This window comes from Varanus komodoensis, unplaced genomic scaffold, assembly GCF_004798865.1.
Source record: "Varanus komodoensis strain SLA01 unplaced genomic scaffold, ASM479886v1 scaffold1, whole genome shotgun sequence".
NCBI lineage: Eukaryota > Metazoa > Chordata > Lepidosauria > Squamata > Varanidae > Varanus > Varanus komodoensis.
This window is the reverse complement of record NW_025335268.1, coordinates 107192778-107212264: the sequence shown is the minus strand read 5'-3', so window position 1 is coordinate 107212264 and position 19487 is coordinate 107192778. Positions and strand designations below refer to the sequence as shown.

The 19487-nt window shown below is 39.0% G+C and overlaps 1 protein-coding gene across 5 annotated transcripts in view; it reads left to right on the top strand.

Annotated features, from left to right (window-relative positions):
* The first annotated feature begins 324 nt into the window (after nt 1-324).
* RAB11FIP2 (RAB11 family interacting protein 2) overlaps nt 325-19487 on the top strand; it is a 44492-nt gene continuing 25329 nt past the window's right edge. For all 5 annotated transcript variants that reach the window (XR_006415627.1, XM_044439654.1, XM_044439683.1 and 2 more), the window contains exons 1-2: nt 325-1420; nt 13791-14233. Coding sequence is in view for 4 of the 5 variants with exons in the window: in XM_044439654.1 (XP_044295589.1) it covers nt 1071-1420; nt 13791-14233 (793 nt within the window). In the remaining variant the exon portion in view is untranslated. The remainder of the gene's footprint in view (nt 1421-13790; nt 14234-19487) is intronic.

Sequence of the window (19487 nt, the reverse complement as noted above, 5' to 3'; positions counted from 1 at the left end):
AAGCAGAGCGGCGCAACGCGCCCCGGCGGCGGCGGCGGGCGCGAGAGGCAGGGAGGAGCCCCGCCCGCGTGAACCCTGCCCTCCGCCCTCTGACCGCCCAAGGAAGGAGGCGGCGCCGCCGCTCGTTCGCTGCCACTCAGCAGCGCCGGCTCCGGCAACATGGGCAAGGCGGAAGTGGCGCCTCCGGCCCGGCGGCTCGGGAGTCTCTGCCCGGGGCAGGCGGCGGCGGCGGCGCTGCGCTGAGTGCCTCCTGTGCCGCGCTGCGCAGCCAGGCCCCGCGGGAGGAGGCCGCGCTGGGGTTTCTCCTCACGCCGCCGCGGGCGGGAAGCGGCGGCGTGGCCTCCCTGCCTCCCACCCGCCCGCCTCAGCCGCCTTAGTGAGGCGACCAGAGAACTGTAAGAGTGAAGGGAGGCCCGTTGGAGAAGGACGAGCGGGGGGAGGCTTACCTTAGCAAGGACTCCCTTCCTCACCTGGGGAAGGCAGGGATATTCTCGTCACTCCTTTTATTCCTCTTCCACCGCCGCAGCAGAGATGAAGTATACTGTATTCTGCGGCTGGTTGCCTCAGAAGCTGTGAGAAAACCCAGAGGGTGTTTAGGGGTCGGGGAGAGAGCTAAGTACTCTCGTGCCAGTGTCTCTGGTTAGCGAAAACCGAGAGTATCCCACGCCCTGTCCCAGCCTTCCCACCCCGGCTTTCAGAAAGGGCTAGGGGAGTCTCAGCTGAGGTTAAAATAAAACTTTCGTGCTCTAAACTTTTGGGTTTTACATTAGGTTTCACTACGTTACTGCCTTTTATGGTTCTGAATTTGTTTTGTGACCTTCCCAGAGTATGCTAGTGGACCTTACCGAACTGTAATTAAAAGTGTGTGGTATAGCAGGAAGTGAAAATCCATTATTTTGAACGAATAAAACTAGGTGAAGAAATCTGGCCCACTTGTTAGTCAGTTGGCCAAAGAACATTTGGAGAATATACATTAAAGCTTTGGCAAAGCTCCCTGTGCTAAGTGCCTCTGCGTCTATGATAGCTTTCTTTTCCTGCTGTTGCATGCTTGAACTCCCCTATATGATACTATGTTGGCAGAACAAGCCCAGAAGTGGTTCCCAACTCATGTGCAGGTCACGGTTCTTCAGGCCAAAGACCTGAAGCCGAAAGGCAAAAGTGGCACTAATGATACATACACTATTATACAATTGGGAAAGGAGAAATATTCCACCTCAGTGGCAGAAAAGACCCTGGATCCCATATGGAAAGAAGAGGCCTCATTTGAGTTGCCTGGATTGCTGATGGAAGGCAATTCGGAGAAATATATCCTCTATCTGATAGTCATGCACAGGTCTCTTGTTGGACTTGATAAGTTTCTGGGACAAGTGGCGATAAATTTGAATGATATCTTTGAGGACAAGCTAAGAAGGAAAACAAAGTAAGTGTTATTTTTAAATATATATTAAAATGAAATGTTAAAAAGTAACTTTTTGCCTTAATGCGTTGTCTTTTTCATCTCCATAAATTTTCTGAATTTCCTTCAAGCCTAAATGATAGGCTGAAAATTAATAGAATTATGAGTGTTCGTCATTTTGTTCATATCTAGGTGCTAATAGCCTTCTAGGATTTGAAAGTTTACAGATCCAGACACAGCTTATTGTTGATGTGTTGTCCTGCATAATATTTGCAAATGATATATAGAGGCCCATCAGTGAATTATGGAAATTTGCACTATCATGTCTTTGTACAATAAAGTTCATCTTTCTGGAAATGCAGCTTTCCAGAAACCATTTGCAGCTTTCCAGAAACCATTTGCAGCTTTCCAGAAACCATTTCTTAAAATAACTAACTAACCATGGACCTACTTTTCTTGTGTGTGTAGGCTCTTGGTGCCTTTGTATGTCCAGTCCCAATTTATGATCCATTGTTATTCCATAACACATGAATGTTTAAATAATTACATTAATCAGTGTGTGATCTCTTAAGAACTTCATTTCATTATTATTTACACCTCAAGCATGTGGTATTGAAATTCATGATAGCAGGCACAATATAGGTTTGTACGCTAACTACTTGTGCAGAAAACAGTTTCTGCTTATTGGGATGGCATGATATAATGGAATATTGGATCCCCCCGTCTCCAGTTAGATAGTGTTACATCCAAATTGCAAATTACAAGTAATGCCCAGAACTATTAATATTTCATTGTTTGCACTAATAGTTGTTATTATATATGAAAAAGTTATAAGATAAATATGTCAGGCATCTTAATTTGTATTTTAAACATAAAAAGAAATATGTATCTTTTAGGACTCACTGAAGTGGGTCTTAATTAATGGTATCTTGTTGCAGTTCTATGGTTCATGGAAACGTATCTCCAAAGCCTTAGGTTACATCAGCTGCCCCTACCCCTAGAAAAAAATGGAGAGAAGAGTTTGCCCTTGAGGGGGAGATTTCATCTTGCATTCCCTCCTTCCAACCTCTGTAGAAAGTTCCATATCACTTACCTTCCTAACATTGGAAATATATCATCAGAAGAGATTACAAAGAGGATCGGATCAAGCAAAGGGATCAGGAGTCCCTCATCCCCAATGAAAGAGGAGATTTATGCCAGTTTTGAGGCAGACATAAAATTTTTCTTTAGCATTGCTGCTAGTGATAGGCAAATGGGTTATCTTCCTGCCTTCTATCTCTGTTGGAGAATTAACCAGTCAACGACAATACTGCAATACAATACAGAGTTCTACATTTCAAAATGTTAACTAATTCTTGGCGAGATGCATGAAAATATTATTATACACTGAAATTTTATTTATTCAGAATTTTATTTTATTTTCTTCAGGAAAAGCACATACTGCTAAAGTGGAGTTCAAACCAAACAGCAGATTGGTTTGAATGATACAACTGAATGTAGGTTATTTAACTCCCCCAGTGAGCCATGGTGTGGGCCAGTCACTGTTTTGGATATGCAGCTCTCAATCAAGAGATTACTGTATCATATAAATACAACCTTAATTGGGGCTTGCATATTCAAATTGTGCCTAGCACAAATTGTAGCTGGTCATGGCTTACAGTGTGGTCCAATACGCCATGTGAACCAGGTCAGTCTGTTTTACCATGGTGGTATTCTAGAAGACAACCTTCCTGATCCTGGTGTCACCAGGCTGACTAGACTGATGGTCTACAGCTGAACTACAACCAATCTGGAGGGTATTAGTTTGTGGCAGAGCTGCTGGACAGTAGTTTCTGATTCTCAGATCACTGCACAAAATAGTTAATAGAAGAAAAAAATCTAGAATGAATCAAATATAATGCATAACAAGGGAAACTGGAAGGATGATAAAAACTAAACCATTGTCTTAGAAGTTATTTATTTTTTGTAATGTGTGATTACAGTATTTCTAGAACGATTTTATAAACATGTTGCAACAAACTTGACAAAGTATGTTTGAAAGGTCTCACTTTTGAATGTGCATTGGATCTTCTCTGTCTCTCTCATGTACACACATACATAATTTGAAAACAGGAGTGAGATCAAACCGTTGATAGAATATCAACATGCTATACTGAGTTTAATTTAGGCATCTCTGTGTTCAAGGAAATTATTATTAAGTGTCTTCAAAAAGTTTCTGTACTTTTAAAAACTTTATTTATTAAGAATTTCAAAAACAAAGTACATCACTTTTCTACATAGTCACCTTCCTTTGTGATGCACCTTTTTTCCCAGTGTTGTACCAACTTTTTAATGCCATCAGCAAAAAATATATAAAATATATTTATAAAATACAAAAGTGTGGAAACTTTTTGAAGACCCCTCATATATTACTTGTTTTTGGGCTTCTTCATTAATGGCTGAGGTGGCCAAAATAAAGTTTGAAATTCAAATGTAGATTATATTCTGAACAGAAATATTGACCTTTATTCCAGTATCTAAGGGAGATCACTCTATTTGGATGACCTCGGCTATCTAGGCTTAATAAGTGCTGATGGGAACAAGCCTTTTGCATACACATTGGACTTCCTTTCTCCTTCCTTCATGGCAAACTTGAATGCAGTGCAGAAGTCTCCAGTTAACCAAGGAGGAAAGCTTTCAGTTTGAGAGCAAGCCAGAATCCTAAACCAAGTTCAGACTGTGGTTTATGATCTTTACTTGTTCTGAAGCTGGTAATCACAGTTTTCTGGTTTGAATGAAATAAGACATTCTGTTTAATTAAAGAATTCCTAGTTTAATTTTGGCTTCTGCCAAAAGTCTGTGTGTTCATGATGTGCTTATCTTGTCTTACTAAGCTTGGTCAGTCAACTATATCAGTGAGTTTCAAATGTTATTCCAGGGATTCCTGAAGTTGCTTAGTAACCTTGATTGTATTCTTGGTTAATGGACTTGAGAGCCAGTTTATCATAGTGGTTAGTGATAGACTAGAACTCAGGAGATCCAAGTTGTAGTCACTGTTCAGCCATGGTGCTCCCTTTGTGGCATTGAGCTAGTCACTGACTGTTAGCCTAAACTACCTCACAGACTTGTGACATGAAGATAATGAGGAGGATCAGATAATCCACCTAAGTATCTTGGAGGAAAAAATGGGCAGGATTTAAATATTATATTATATTGACAAATTTTCTTGAAAGAGAACTTTACCCTTGCTACTGATCTCCTTCAGTAGGCAGCCACAGACAATATTGGATTAACATGGCCAGTGGTAAAACCGATCAGGACTCCCTTGTGTCTGGGATGAATAGTCAATCATGCTGGGAATGATCTGCAGAAAAAGGAGAAGAGGTTGACCCAGCACCCATTGGCTGGACACCATAAAGAAAGACACTGGGATGTCTTTGGTCTTTAAGGAAGCAGTGTGAGACAGAAAGTCATGGAGAGCAATGATTCATAGAGTGGCCAAGGGTTGGACATGACTGACTGTTTGACAATGACAACGCGATATTAAAAAGCATGGAAGATAGGATGGAACCCTGTGATGCACCATGACAAAACTGCCATCGGGCCCAGATACTATCCTCCAGTGACACCCTCTGGAATCAGACGGTCAGGTAGGAGCAGAACCAGGCAGAGCAATGCCTCCAACTCCTAACCTGGCCAGCCTAACTGGAAGGATACCATGGACTATGGTATCAAAAGTCACTGAGAGGTCCAGGAGAACTAACAGGGACAAACTTCTCCTGCCTTTTTTCCAGCAAAGGTCATCCCACAAGGTGACCTAGGCAGTCTCTGTCCCATAACAAGGCCTAAATCTGGACTGAAATGGATCAAGATGGTCTGTTCTCTCCAGGAGTTACTGAAACTGTCCAACTGCTTGAGCACTTACCTGAGAAGGGGAAGTTGTTTACAGGGCTATTCTTGTTAACATCTTCTGGGGCCAGGCTAGCCTTCTTCAGGAAAGGGCCAATCTCCATCCCTTTTAATGGAAGTGGGACCTTACCCTCCATCAGAGCAGCATTCACAATAGCCTGGACTCAGGAGTGCATTTCCTCCTTGGCTTTGCTGACCACAAATGATAGGCTGGACTTGTTCAAGCACCTTGTCCACATTATCAGGCCTCAATAATGGAACTTACAATAAAGTGGGACCAGATGGGGCTCTGGGCATGTCCATTATAGGAACTGCATCAAATGTGGAGTCCAATTTATGCTAAATCTGAGAGACTTTATCCTCGAAGTGCTGCACACATTTGTCATGGGGCTGCCAAGGGTTCAACCTGATTTTCTTTGGGGCCAATACATAAAAGAATTTTAAGGTTTTTTCCTTGGATCTCAACTTCTCTCTAGCACTGTGCCGTTCATAAGAGGAAAATAAAAGGAAAAAGTATATAATAATTACCTTTTCAGCAGCTATTTCATATTTTTTGTATTGGATTAGAGATTATCCAGTATCTGCTGTGCAGACATTTGCAACATATTAAGTGATCTGGATTGTGTTGAACTGTGTAACGTCACCAGGTATTTGTATATTGAATTTCACAGTTGCATAGGGGCCTGTATGGATAGGCTGTAGGTCCAAGCTTTTCAATGTGTATAACTTGTTCTTTTGTGACACATTGTACAGTTCTGGCTTGTGTGTGTTAAACTCTGCATCTGTGTAAGTGTGAAATCCAGAATTCTGGAATTGAGCATTGTGTTCTTGATCCTCTTAGATACATGGTCTAGGCTAGGAACATGCCTGTAGCATTGCTGCTGTTAGGTCTGGACTGGCATTGATATACTGCTGTGTGTGCAGTGTGGAAGAAATCTGTTTAATTTAACAAATAAAGTTTCCTACAGTATGGAAGTAGCTGTGGTATGTGCAGTTCACCTGTGTGCTTATACAGTTTTGTTATGCATGTTGTTACATGCTAAGTTTCAGTATACTAATGCAAGTAATAGATCTCTGATACATAGTGCCATTAAAATGGAAGCATATGAAAACATGCTAATTGTATGGTCATAACTACTAGAAGGGTATTGTAGTGCTGGAAGACATAATGTCTTCAGGATGCAAGAATAAGGCAGACTGAATCACTGTGCTATTTAGAAATTTGACAGGACATATGGGAGGTGGTTAGCATATTGGTTTTTCAAATACATCTTTGATATCTGGCTGTGTTATGTATCTCGGGCTTGTACAAATGCAACATTTTAGCAATTATGCAGTCCAGATTTTGTTATTTAAATTGAAATTAGGAGACATAGATATTCTGAGAGCTATAAGCCCACAACAAAACTTGATACCTAATGCTATAATAGTGATTTCTTTCAGAGCTGCTAATAAACCTACATTTAATTAAATATGTTTTCTTGATTTCAGATGCATTTAACAGACCTAATGCTTTGCAGCCAAAGTGCCCTACTAACACTGATATAGCTTTAACATTCTTAGTTTAGGTATAAATGAGATCCAAATATTTGATGAAGTGTCTTTATTGGTAATATTTCTACTTTTTAATATATTTAATAGTTTCCTCCTTCCAGCACAGCTGTACATATGGTTCTCAAAGAGACAGACTTCAGAGTCACTAGAGTATTGCAAAAAAGATATTTAATATTCTGCACAATGCTGAACCTTGTCAGCAATTCCCTATGTGTGTTTTTTCTTGTAAGAAAAATGAAGAATACCAGCTGATCTAGAATTCCTAGGAAGACTTAAGAGTATGCAACATGCAGGCTCTTTTTTGGGAAAAAATGTGTTTGCTAGTCCATTATGGCTTTAATGATGTATTATGCACAGGCTAATAACCTCTTGAACGTTAACACTTTTGAAGTTGCTGTTGGTCACACCTTAAAACAAGCACAAGCCTTTAAAAATAGTCTGTGTGCTGAAGTTTCTTAAAGCAGTGGAGTTATTAGAGGGCCTCCTTTACCATATACAGTGCTTCATTGTGGCACAAGATTTGAGAAATTAAAACTACAGTTAATATAGATTGGCACATAATATTTTTATTCCATAATCTTCTCCCCTTTCATGAGAATGAAAAATCATTAGAAATGAAAGAGTTACTGAAATTACTGGCTTGGTTTTGGAGCAAATGGTGGTCTTCAAGGCTTCATTTACTGTTGCTGTGTTTTTGGATTAGTGACATCCATGCTATTCATACTGCCTTTTTCTTCATTGGATATTGTTGAGCAAAGCAGTGTTTGATGTTTTAAGACTTATTTACTAATTACTTCCAGGGGAGAACACATAAGGTGGTATCCAATGGTAACCTCCTTCCAGCAGAATGTATATTTCTGGCAGATCAAATTTTCTCTCAACATGCAATCTCCCATGCATGCCCCAAGACATGTTTGACATTCCAAAGAACCCATGTCTTGGTAGAGAATCAGGTTGGAGACAATGGACAAGATCTTTCCCTTGTAGCCTCAGAGAGCTGCTTTCCATCAGAGTGGACAATACTTGAAGGAAAGATGTTCTGACTTGGTATGTGGCAGTCTCCCCTTTTTCTTAATTCATTCTCTACTCTAGAAAGAGTAATAGCACAGACAAAAATGTATATATCTCTGTAGTTCTAGTATATTGTAATATAGAACATGGAATTAAAACTGATGGTCTGTAGTATTTCAGGGCGAAAGCTATAAGCATTGTTGTTTCCCTGTCCTTTCTCTGTTCACTAAGCACTGTACTAATAAAACATTAATTGTCTCATTCATGTTGTTCACCTTCAGTTGTTCATAAGGTTTATATTCTTATCCATACCAGAAAAATCTTTATACTACTTTGAAATAAAATTTATGCATGCTGCTACTTTATGTTTTATGATATATGGCTATCTGTACACATTTTGGAGTTGATATTGTTAATAGTCCTGTCTTTATAAAATCACTGAAACAAAAAATATTTTTCTAGATTCCCTTTTAAAGTAGGGTCTACATTGCTTCCTTTTGCAAATGAGGTGAAGTAGTTTGTTGGAAGTCTTTTAAGGTTGCTATTAGCATTATTTGATCCCAGAGGAAACATATAAGGTGCAAATTTCATGCCTTACATTTTGTGTTAACCATATGTAAACATTAGTTATCCTTTATTCATTTGTCTTCCAATCTCTGCAGAAATAGATTTGTCTTGAAATTTCAATAATGTTGTTGTAAACTGCCCAGAATGCTTTGGCTATGGGTGGTATATTAATATTATAGATGATAAGGAGGAAGAGGATGAGGAGCAGGAGGAGAATGTTGACGTATTTTACCCATTATTGATATAGAGCTTTTAGGCAACTTCATACTGTGAAATGTCTGTGGTGTGTTTATTTGTGCAGTTTTTATTTTCTGATATCATCTGTCATCCTTGTCATCCTTTCCCAATTATATTTTTTATACCTAGATAACAGTGCAGACCCAAGTATCCTTTAACTAACAGCTTTCTCAGTTCTAATATTTATGTTCTGAAAAGTTGAATCTGGTAAAACCCCCATCCTGTAATCCTGTGCAGTTTGAGTGTAATCTTGGATTTGGCACTGAACTTGAATGTCCAGGTGTCGGTAGTGCCCAGAAAAACATTTGGTCAGCAAAGGCTTGCATGCCAATATATCCCATTCCTAAAGAACTCTGACCCACCAACATCCATGCCTGCCTTAGTTACACATGGTTTGGACTATTGTGATGTGTCGAATGTGGGACTGTTTTTGAAAATGGGTCAGAAATGTCAGCGGATCCAGAATGCAGTGGCCAGACTGTTGACTAGTGCTGGTTACAGATAGCACCCTTGTTACAATAGATTCACTGGCTAACAATCTGTTTCGTGGCAGAAATTAAAGTGCTAGTTATTACCTATAAATAATATCTATAAATGACTTGGGATCAGACTACCTAAAAACAAAAACAAACAAACAAAAACAATTTTTCCTTAGGAGCTTTACCTGGTTCTTCAATAAAGCAGACTTTTGCCACTGGAGGGACAGCAGGAATGAACCTAGCCTACCTTGGAGGGAGTTCAGTTTAGTGGCTGGAAGCAGCCACTAAACAAGCACTCTCTTAGGTTACCTTTGAAGTTGGATTTGCTGGTTATGTTCACAAAGGAATGGCTTCTTTAAAAGTTCTTAAGACGGACTTTAGCCTGCAAGTGCATCAGTTAGATTTGGTGCTGCTTTTTAACATTTTGATTTTTTAATTGTTTTTAATGTTTTGTTCCATTGTTTAACTTGGTTTCAATTATATCCTGCCAAGTTTTGGTAGAAAGATGGGGTACCAATAAAGTAAATAACATCCACATCTGCAAGTCATCTTTTTTGAATGAAATAGGGCTTCATCTAGACCATGCATGTGGAGAACTGGGCTACAGAAATAGCACTTACAATGCAATTGTTGTGGGAAGTTTAGATAGCATATGGAAAATGGTTGGAAGCTTTACTGTAATTGGGCAAAAATAAATTTTTCTCTTAATGTTTTATAAAAAAAGGAACCCCACTTAAATCCTACATTTTCTGTCATAGTCTTATTTCTGTGTCAAACCATGTATTTCTGTATCAAAATATGTCCTACTATTTCACATTTGCACAGCTTTTTCAGAGTTTGATAAAAGATCACAGTCCCCATCATTCTAAAAACACAAATTTAACCAAATACCCTGATTGAATTCAAAAGCCTACATTCTCAAAGTGCTCTTTGTTTAGGGAAAGTAAAGCTGCTCATAGACTTCCTTTTGAAAAATAGAAATTTTATTTAAATTCATAAACTATAGAAAATCAAAATATTATTTTTACATCAAAGATAATGTACTGCATGCATTTTATAGCCAGGTTCTAGCTTATAGTCATGGTTCCCTTGTATTGACTTGATGATTCTTGAATGCTTTTGATAACGCTCGACTTTGATAAGTTTTGCCCTTTCAGCTACAGGTGTGCCAATATACTTTGCTTGTTTGGAAAAACCATTTTTTTCTGACAATTCCATGTACAAAATGTGCACAAGTAAATGCCATATTTCTCATTATTTGCCATGCTGCATAAAGCTAACTTTTGAGAAGTTCCTGAACTCACTCTCTCTCTCTCTCTCTCTCTCTCTCTCTCTCTCTCTCTCTCTCTCTCTCTGTGTGTGTGTGTGTGTGTGTGTGTGTGTGTAACAGGGAGAGGCGGAGAGAGAGAGAGAGATGGGGTAGGGGAAGTTATGCTGTAATTTTTGCTTCTCACTGTGTATACAAGTGTGTGCACACATTTATTTGTAAGAAAATAACTTTTATTGTGAATCCCTTACTTTTTCCAGCCAGTTAGTGCTTTGGATGGTTTGATATTAATTACTATAGCAAGACTTAGGCTTGATTTAAAAACATTGGTATGGCAATGACATACAATCAATTCAGTGCCAGCCCTCTGAGATAGTTCACTAGGCATGTTTGTATCTTGTTACTCTCTGCTCTGCTACTGCCACTCCTAGCTAACCTAAACTGAGGTTAAGCATTTTTCTTCAAGCTTTCGGGTTATTTATGTGGGAGCAGAAAGACAACCAACTATGCTTCCAGTCTTCACTATGCCTCTCTTCACTTTCCTCTCTCTGTTACACGATAAAGTGTACCGTGAATGAGTGTGGAAAGAGAAGAATACATCATGGTTTTTCTGGTATAAAGAGGAATCTAACACCACCCAATAGTACTGTCCAGTTAAGTAAAGTGCATTAAAGATAAAAGCCATATAGTCAAGGAAAGTTGTGAGTATGCAAGATAAAATAGGAAAAGCCTATTCTAAATATTGGTCTTCCAATCTATTCTGTGTAAGCTAATAAAGCAAGATAAATCAGAGGCCCAGTAGCAATTAACATAGTTTCATGTTAGTCAAAGATGGAAAAGACCACAATTCAAATTGGGTATTATATAATGTTTTATGCTGTCTGATTGGGATGACTTGAAAGCAAGCAAACTTAACTGACAAGTGGGGTGCAGGTTCGATTGAAGAAAAAGAACAGTCAGCACCAGAGTTTACATTTGGAAGGTGAGAATTGTTATGGAAACCATTTCCTGCTAGAGTAATTTGTGTATTCAGTGGGCTGCAAGATGGAAAGTGACTGGAAATGTAATTCCAAATGGTGGCTGTTATCTCAACCACTATCTGAAAAGTTAAAAGTATTAGTAAGACAGGACTCCAGCTCCTTGACAACTGGTTAATAATAGCAATAATTAAAATTGGTTTTGCCCACATAAGCTTTAGCCATGGTTATATAATAGTGAACAGGACAATGCAAATTCATGTTAGATGGGCTGGTATGAACAAGAGCATATTCTAGGTTCAGTTCCCAATTTTTAAATTTTAGGAAACATAGTAGCTGGAAAAATTAAGTTTAAATATAATACAGAGCAGTAGCAGAAGCCAGTGAGGATAAACATTTGGAGGTGTGATATGGTTTAGAGCACTGAGAAAGCAAAATGCAGCAAGCAAAGGAACTGAGAATAGGAATAACAGGTTCAAGCTGTGGCAGGAAGACAAATAATCAAAACATTATAATAAACATGATATATAATGAGAGTCTGAATAAGGATTTTAGTAGAATTCTTTTATTAGATTAAAAGCAAATATTGGAAAAATTGTGCGGAGATAACCAGAAAAACTCAGCTAAAGCAATAATGAAAACTAGGGGCAGGTGAGAGAAGGAACAAGGATCATGCCCAAACTATTTGACTTGATAAATCTGAGGAGTAACTCTTTCGGAAAACCTCCAATCTGTATCATCACAAAGTACGGTGGGATCTTTCCAGAAAGATCCCTATCCAACCAATAGCTATTGCCAGTGATGCTTTGCCATTGCTTCCTCTGGGCTTGGAAGTTCTCTCTTATTTATCATGGCTGAAGTTCTTGGTAGATCTATGCTCATGACTGATGCTGCTTACAGAGACTGCAAGGAGGAAAGAGATACAAGATAACTGTGAAGTTTAAGGAAGTACAGAATAAGTTAAGTTTTCTCAGTGTTAAATTTGAGATGACACAATATCTAAGCAGAAATAGCTGTAAAACACAGGGACAAAAGGAGAAAACAGAAAGATAGACCTTAAGTATAATCACTATAGAAGTAATATTGTAGGTAAAAATTCACAAACCAGGAACTAAATTCTGATGAGTCCTACTAGAAGAAGAAACCAAAGTGACATAGGAGTAAAAGCAAAAAAAAGTTGGTTACACCAGCTCCCATTTCCTTCCTCAGCAGCAATAAGAAAAAAGAAGGAGTAAAATTCAGTGCATCGAAAGTTGATGCTAAATCAAGGAGAACATGAATAGAGCAGAATCTGTGTGACTTGGCATATAGGAGATCATGATAAATTTTACACAGAAATCTGGAATGTTGAAATTGAAAATTAGGCTAGAAAATTTAAACAATTAGAAGAAAGAAATAATGCTTTAAGAATAGATTTTTTCCTCAAGTAGTTTGAGAAAGATAGCATAGGCTCTCTCTATGTTCCTTAAAATCAAGTATGAGTTACTCTCAAGTTACTGATATAAGTAAACAGCCATGTGCAAAATATATCAGTAATGATATCTGACAATAAAACTGATTTATGCAGGCTGATATATATTTCAGTTTCACAAGAACTATGTGAGCATAAAGGCTAAAAGTATAACATGCAAGTCTTTATTCGAAGGTCATTTCAGATAGGAACTCTCTAGATAGTCTTGGGCACACTACCCTTTCTCAGGTCCAGACCCTCCTTCTCTGTGAAATATGCAGATTCTCATAGAATATCAGAGTTGGAAAGGGCCAATAAGGCCACTGGGGCTGTTCTCTTGCTCAGCTTGACCACCAAGTCAAATGGTAATTCAGAATTGCTGATTGCTAAGTGTAGCACTGCTTAGTAATTTTAGGTAATGTCAGTATCCATTAATTTCTATGTGGGGTATCTTGGCCATTCAGAAGTGCCATATGACGTTATTGTTTACTCTGCTTTCCGATGATTATGTTTTATTGGACTGTTCAAGGTTGCAGTTGCAATTATATTGTAAGATTTGTCTTATGCTACTGCTATTTTTTGATGTTTGCTATTTTATGAGCACATTGATGTATTGCTGTAATCTGCCCTGGGAAGGGTGCTGCCCTGAACATGGTTTGTAACTATTTTAAATAAATATTATATAAATGATAAGTAATGTTTGCAGAAATATGTTAAGTTTCACCAACCTTAATGTAAAACTTTGGACTAAAGAAAAAAGGCATGGGCTTATATTTGTAATACGTGTATTTAAAATATTGATTCAAATCATCAAAGTTTGTAGATAATATATTTTCCTTGAATTATATGTCGTGTTTTACATTTTGTCTAGTAGGACTACCTGGTGATAAACTATGGTATAATTTAAATAGAAATTTGGATGTAATATTACATAATACACAGTATGTTATCTTCTCTTTTTAAGGTGGTTTAGTCTAGAATCCAAACAAGGGAAAAGAAGTAAAGACAGAGGAGAGATAAAGGTTAATATTCAGTTTATGAGGAACAACATGACAGCAAGTATGTTTGACCTCTCAATGAAGGACAAAACTAAATCTCCCTTTGCTAAACTAAAGGACAAAATGAAAGGTCGCAAGACTGATGGGACATTTTTGGATACATCTTCTGCAATCATTCCTAGTACTCGTATGCCAGAAATGAACACGGTAACTTCTTTCAGCGAAATGCAGTTGAAATCAAAGCCAAAAAAGCATTTTCTTTTGGGGCCTCAGCGACTGTCTTCAGCTCATTCAATGTCCGATTTAATTGGGCCTCAGGTGACTTCAGAAAAAATTAAATCAGGCACAGTTGGCAACACATACCTCTTCAGACGTCAGCTTGACTCTGCTGGTTCCATGGATGAAAGTGGTAAGTAGAGAGATTCCTTAATTGTTGCAGCTTAATCTGAGGAACTTTTAGCAGATTCTTGCTAAAGCTCACAGACCACTATCTACTGATTTTTTCACAATGCAAGACAAATGGGGCAAATCATAACTATATATCAGTAGCAGTTCTGTTTCAAGCAGCTTAATGCCCATGCTGTGTGAAGACAGTGATCAATTTTGCCTCACATATTTTCATTTTAAAAATGATGTATATACTCAAGATGGTTTACATAATGTCATTAAAATACAGTAAAACAGCAAATAATAAATAATTAATGGACGCATCAAACCTCTCAAAATAACTACCAGGAATAGTTGTTAAGCTGTTTTCTAGGTGTGTGTCTTTAAAATGTTGATCTGTTAATGTTAACATAATCCTGACTTACATAGATTTGTTTATACTACATAGTTTGTACTGGTGGTGATGCACAGTGGCTTATGATAGCATGCTAGCTGTTTTCTCCAGTTTTGAACACTTATTTGGTGGTTCACTGGTTCTAAGGGTAAAACTACACATTACTTTAAAAACATACTTAGCAACTAAAGACATACTTAAGCACAGGGAAACTGATTTGCGTGGGCTCTTTGAGGTTAATCATCCATGCCTGAATTTTAATCATCCATGCCTGAATTTTGCATTTTCAAAATATGATCCTTAAAACAAAGGAATAAATTTTTGACAATGTAATTTGCAAGTGTAGACACTCCAGTGAGGACTCGGGCAACAGCAGGGGGGGGGGGGAAGGATTAACACTTTTTATAACAGGATCTGAAACTGGATAGGTTCCACTCTCCTTATCTTGGAGGAGGAGGAGGAGGAGGTGGAGGAGGAGGAGGAGAGTTTGGTTTAGCCATTTTATTCTGAGTAATTTGGCTCTGATTGGAATCTTGTCTTCTCTGCCCACTCCTTTTAATTTTATTTTAAATGTTTATAAATTTACAAAATAAATACATACAATTACAGAATATAAATTAGATGGTATTTCATAATATCTGCCCTTAGTTCAGCTTACCAAAAAGGAAAAGAGAAAAACAATCATATTAGGCCTAATTAGTGATGTCACTGAATTTCTTAACTAGCCAGCTTGTCAATCAAAACTCACCATTTCTAATGCTCACCTTTGAAGTGATCCTGGATTGATGAATTACAAAGTCAGCATTAACTTTGGAATATATGTAGTCTGTTCCTACATAATGCCCTTTTTGCTTGTGCAAAATTAGATTAACCTTGAATAATCCAGTCCATTCACTGCTGCTTTTCACACCTCAGGTCTTGTTTTGTGATAGAAAGATGCTTTGGAGATCTATCTTCTTTTCTCAATATACCAGTGAGCAGAAAGTAAACATCTGTGTCATCATCTTGCAAGCAGGCCAAATGGTAATAATTAGGAAGAAGACATTGTGCTGCATGTTGTTATGCTACACTGTAACAACATGTAACATTGTAGTGCATGTTATGCTACGCTGTACAATACCAAGCTGTAGCTCCCAAGATGTACTGTAATACTATGCAAAAATTCAAAACCAGAAAACAAGATCTTATATTAAAGGAAGACTCTCACCCAAACTGAGGTGAACAAATGTGTTACTTTCTGAGTAAATAATTATTTTACTTTGAAATCATTCACCCATCAATCACTGGCCCCACTAGTATCTATAAAACTTCTTGAGCTGTCTTCAACGTTATCCTATCATTATATGGAATCAATTCCACTTTTTGGAGAATTATTTTTCCAGTATATTATTTATTTATTTATTTATTTATTTATTTATTTATTAAAACATTTCTATGCCGCCCCATTCGCTGAAGCCTCGGGGCGGCTCACAACATAAGATAAAGTACAAAAATAACAATATAAAAATAACAATATAAAATAAATAACAATATAAAAGAAGTCACCCTGGCCAGATAAAAGCAAATATTGTTAACAATTAAAATGACGCTTAAATAAAAAGGTCTTCACCTGGCGCCGAAAAACAAATGACGGCGCCAGGCGGACCTCTCTGGGGAGCGCATTCCATAGATTGGGCGCCACCGCAGAGAAAGCCCTCCTCCAAGTACCTACCCTCCTAATTTCTTTCACGGAGGGTTCCCGGAGAAGGGCCTCTCCCGCAGATCTCAAGGGGCGGCCGGGCATATATGGATGTAAGCGCTCCTTCAGGTAACCAGGACCCAAGCCGTTTAGGGCTTTGTAGATCATCACCAACACCTTGAATTGGGCCCGGACTTCAATGGGAAGCCAGTGAAGCTGACGGAGGACTGGAGTCATGTGAACATAACGTCCAGTCCCTGTCAGCAGCCTGGCAGCTCTATTTTGAACCAATTGAAGTATCCGGACCGTCTTCAAGGGTAGCCCCACATAGAGCGTGTTACAGAAGTCCAGACGGGAAGTCACCAGCGCATGTGTCACTGTCGCCAGGCAGTCGTACTCCAGGTAGGGGCGCAGCTGATGAATCAGCCGAAGCTGAAGGAAAGCGCTTCTCGCCACCGCTGTCATCTGAGCTTCCAATGAAAGCTCCGGGTCGAGGAGCACTCCCAAGCTGCAGACCTTGTCCCCAAGAGGGAGTGCAACCCCATTCAGGACTAGGTCAAATCCACCCTCTCCGAAGCCCGATCTGCCAACCAACAGGACCTCCGTCTTGTCTGGATTGAGCTTCAGTTTATTGGCCCTCATCCAGCCCATTACCTCGGCCAGGCACCGGTTCAGTACAGCCACTGCCTCACCTGGATTGGTGGAAAACGAGAGGTAGAGCTGGGTATCATCAGCGTACTGATGATTCCGCAGCCCACACCTCCTGATGACCTCTCCCAGCGGTTTCATGTAGATGTTAAACAGCAAAGGGGACAAAATGGATCCCTGCGGTACTCCATTGCATAGCTGCCATGGTGCAGAGCCATAGTCCCCCAGCACCACCTTCTGGAATCGGCCATTGAGATAGGAGCGGAACCACTGCAAACAGTGCCTCCGACCCCGAATCCCGCTAGCCTATCCAGAAGGATACCATGGTCGATGGTATCGAAAGCCGCTGAGAGGTCCAGGAGAACCAACAGGGATGCACTCCCCCTGTCCTTCTCCCTGCACAGGTCATCATACAGGGCGACCAAGGCAGATTCAGTACTGAATTATAAACAAATTCAGTCTTCTCTCTTGCTGCCACTAGGTAGGTTCCACCATATAGACAATTTCTCAAACTTTCAAATACTAGCTATCAAATAATATTGGGGGGGAGGGAGGGGCATGGCAGCCATCTCTTGACTTTTTACTTACAAGGAGATGTGCTATGATAATAAATTAATCATCATCTGAGTGATTCACTACCATCTTTGCAAAACTAAACAAAACTGTTAATGGAGTCCATGGGAGGCTGTATCCTGTGATGTCATTAATCCCCCAAAATATGAACAATGTTGAATTGGTTAGAGCCACATCTCTCACATCATCACCTGTTCCTTGATATATCCTGTGGAGTCTTTAAGGTGTCAAATACTATGTAGAAAGTAATTTATAGAGACTTTATTTTATAGTCACGCATAGTGTTAATTGTCACACCAATTCTGTAGGCTGGGCCCACATTTCTTCTACAGAATCTTTCTTCAATACATTATTCCATTTTGAGTGGTAGCTGCAGTTCCTAAATTTTATACAGTTGGCTCATCAGTCCTTTAACCTGATTGTCAATAAATCTTTCAAACTTGATGTCTGCTTGCACTGGCCTGTCTTTCAAAACTGATTTACCAACAATATGTTTCATCTGTAATACTGAAAAGAAAGAGTTGTTCCATGGCTTTTATTAAATTACCATAAGGCCATATCCTTTCCTGATAAAGAGCATGTTGAAACTGAATTGTGCCCTGCTGCTTTCCAAACAGTTTATTCCCCCTCCCTATCTCTTTGTTTCAATTTCTTCATTGTGGTACGTTGCTGCCTATGTGGAAGATACAGGACTCAACTTTTTCTCATGCAGATGACAAGTCCAAGAAATACTCCTTACCTTTTGATTGTTTGTTGCAATTCCAGGGTATGTTGTCCAAGCACGTGGATCAGTCTTGTTATTCTGTCTTTACAGTTTTTCCTGGTTCAGTTTTGTATGAAAGTAAACCTGAGTTTGTTGTTCTGTATTATCATTGAAAGCAAGGGAAACACTGACCCACACAACTGTCAAGGATAAATTATTAAGCCTTGTAATTACAAAAAGATAGTAGTAAATAAAATTGAACCCTAGATATCATGCTCATTTTAATAAATGGGCACCTGCCCCGTCCATATAAAGCTGAAAACCAATCAGTTTCTGGAACTGTTTAGGATGATTAAAAGAAACCCTTTCAGGAGAGAGTCTGGAACTCTCAGTGGATTTAGCTACTGTATACTGTGGTATCCTTCTGGGGTGACTAGCTGAGCTGGGAGTGGATGATACTGCATCATAGTTGTTCCACTGCTATTTGGATGGCCTGCTCCAGAGAGCAGTGCTTTGGGAATATTGCTTGACCCTGTGGATTCTCCAACATAGGTTCCCTTTGGGATCGGTCTTATCCCTCATGCTGTTTAAAATTTATACAAGCCATTGAATGGGGTTACCCAGAGTCTTGGAGTGTGCTCCCATTAGTTTGCTGATGAACTGCAACTCTGCTTCTCAGTGTTTCATTCTCCTCAGGTACTTGGCTGCAATAAGGGCTAATAAACTGAAGCTCAGTCCAGACAAGAGATGCTGTTGATGGGTGGTTCTTCAGACCAGATAGGGGGTGTTCAGCCTGATCTCTGTGGGGTCATACTCCTCTTGAAGGAGCAGATTTGTAGCTTGCAGGTGCTCCTTATATCTGTGTTACTTGAAGTCCAGGTGGCTTCAGTAATGTGGAGTGCTATCAGCTTTGGCTGTTGGACCAGCTACATCTTTATTATTTATTTTATTTATCATGTATTTGATTTATATGCCACTCGACAGGTCATAGATTCTCTGGGTGGGTTACATCATACTAAAATCCAGAAACAGCGTGAAAACAGTATGCAATATGACAACCCACAATTACAAAGGACCAATAATAAATAAATAAGCTATCAAATAGAAGCAAAATAAACAAAACAGAAATAATAATAGAGTATATATTTAAAAAACACCTAAAATAGAACATAGACCATTTATATGTTAATTTATATCACTGACATGTTCTTTAAGAAAGTCTCTGGCATTATGTTCAAAAGCATATTCTTAGGACTCATAGGAAATTTAGTTTTAAAGGT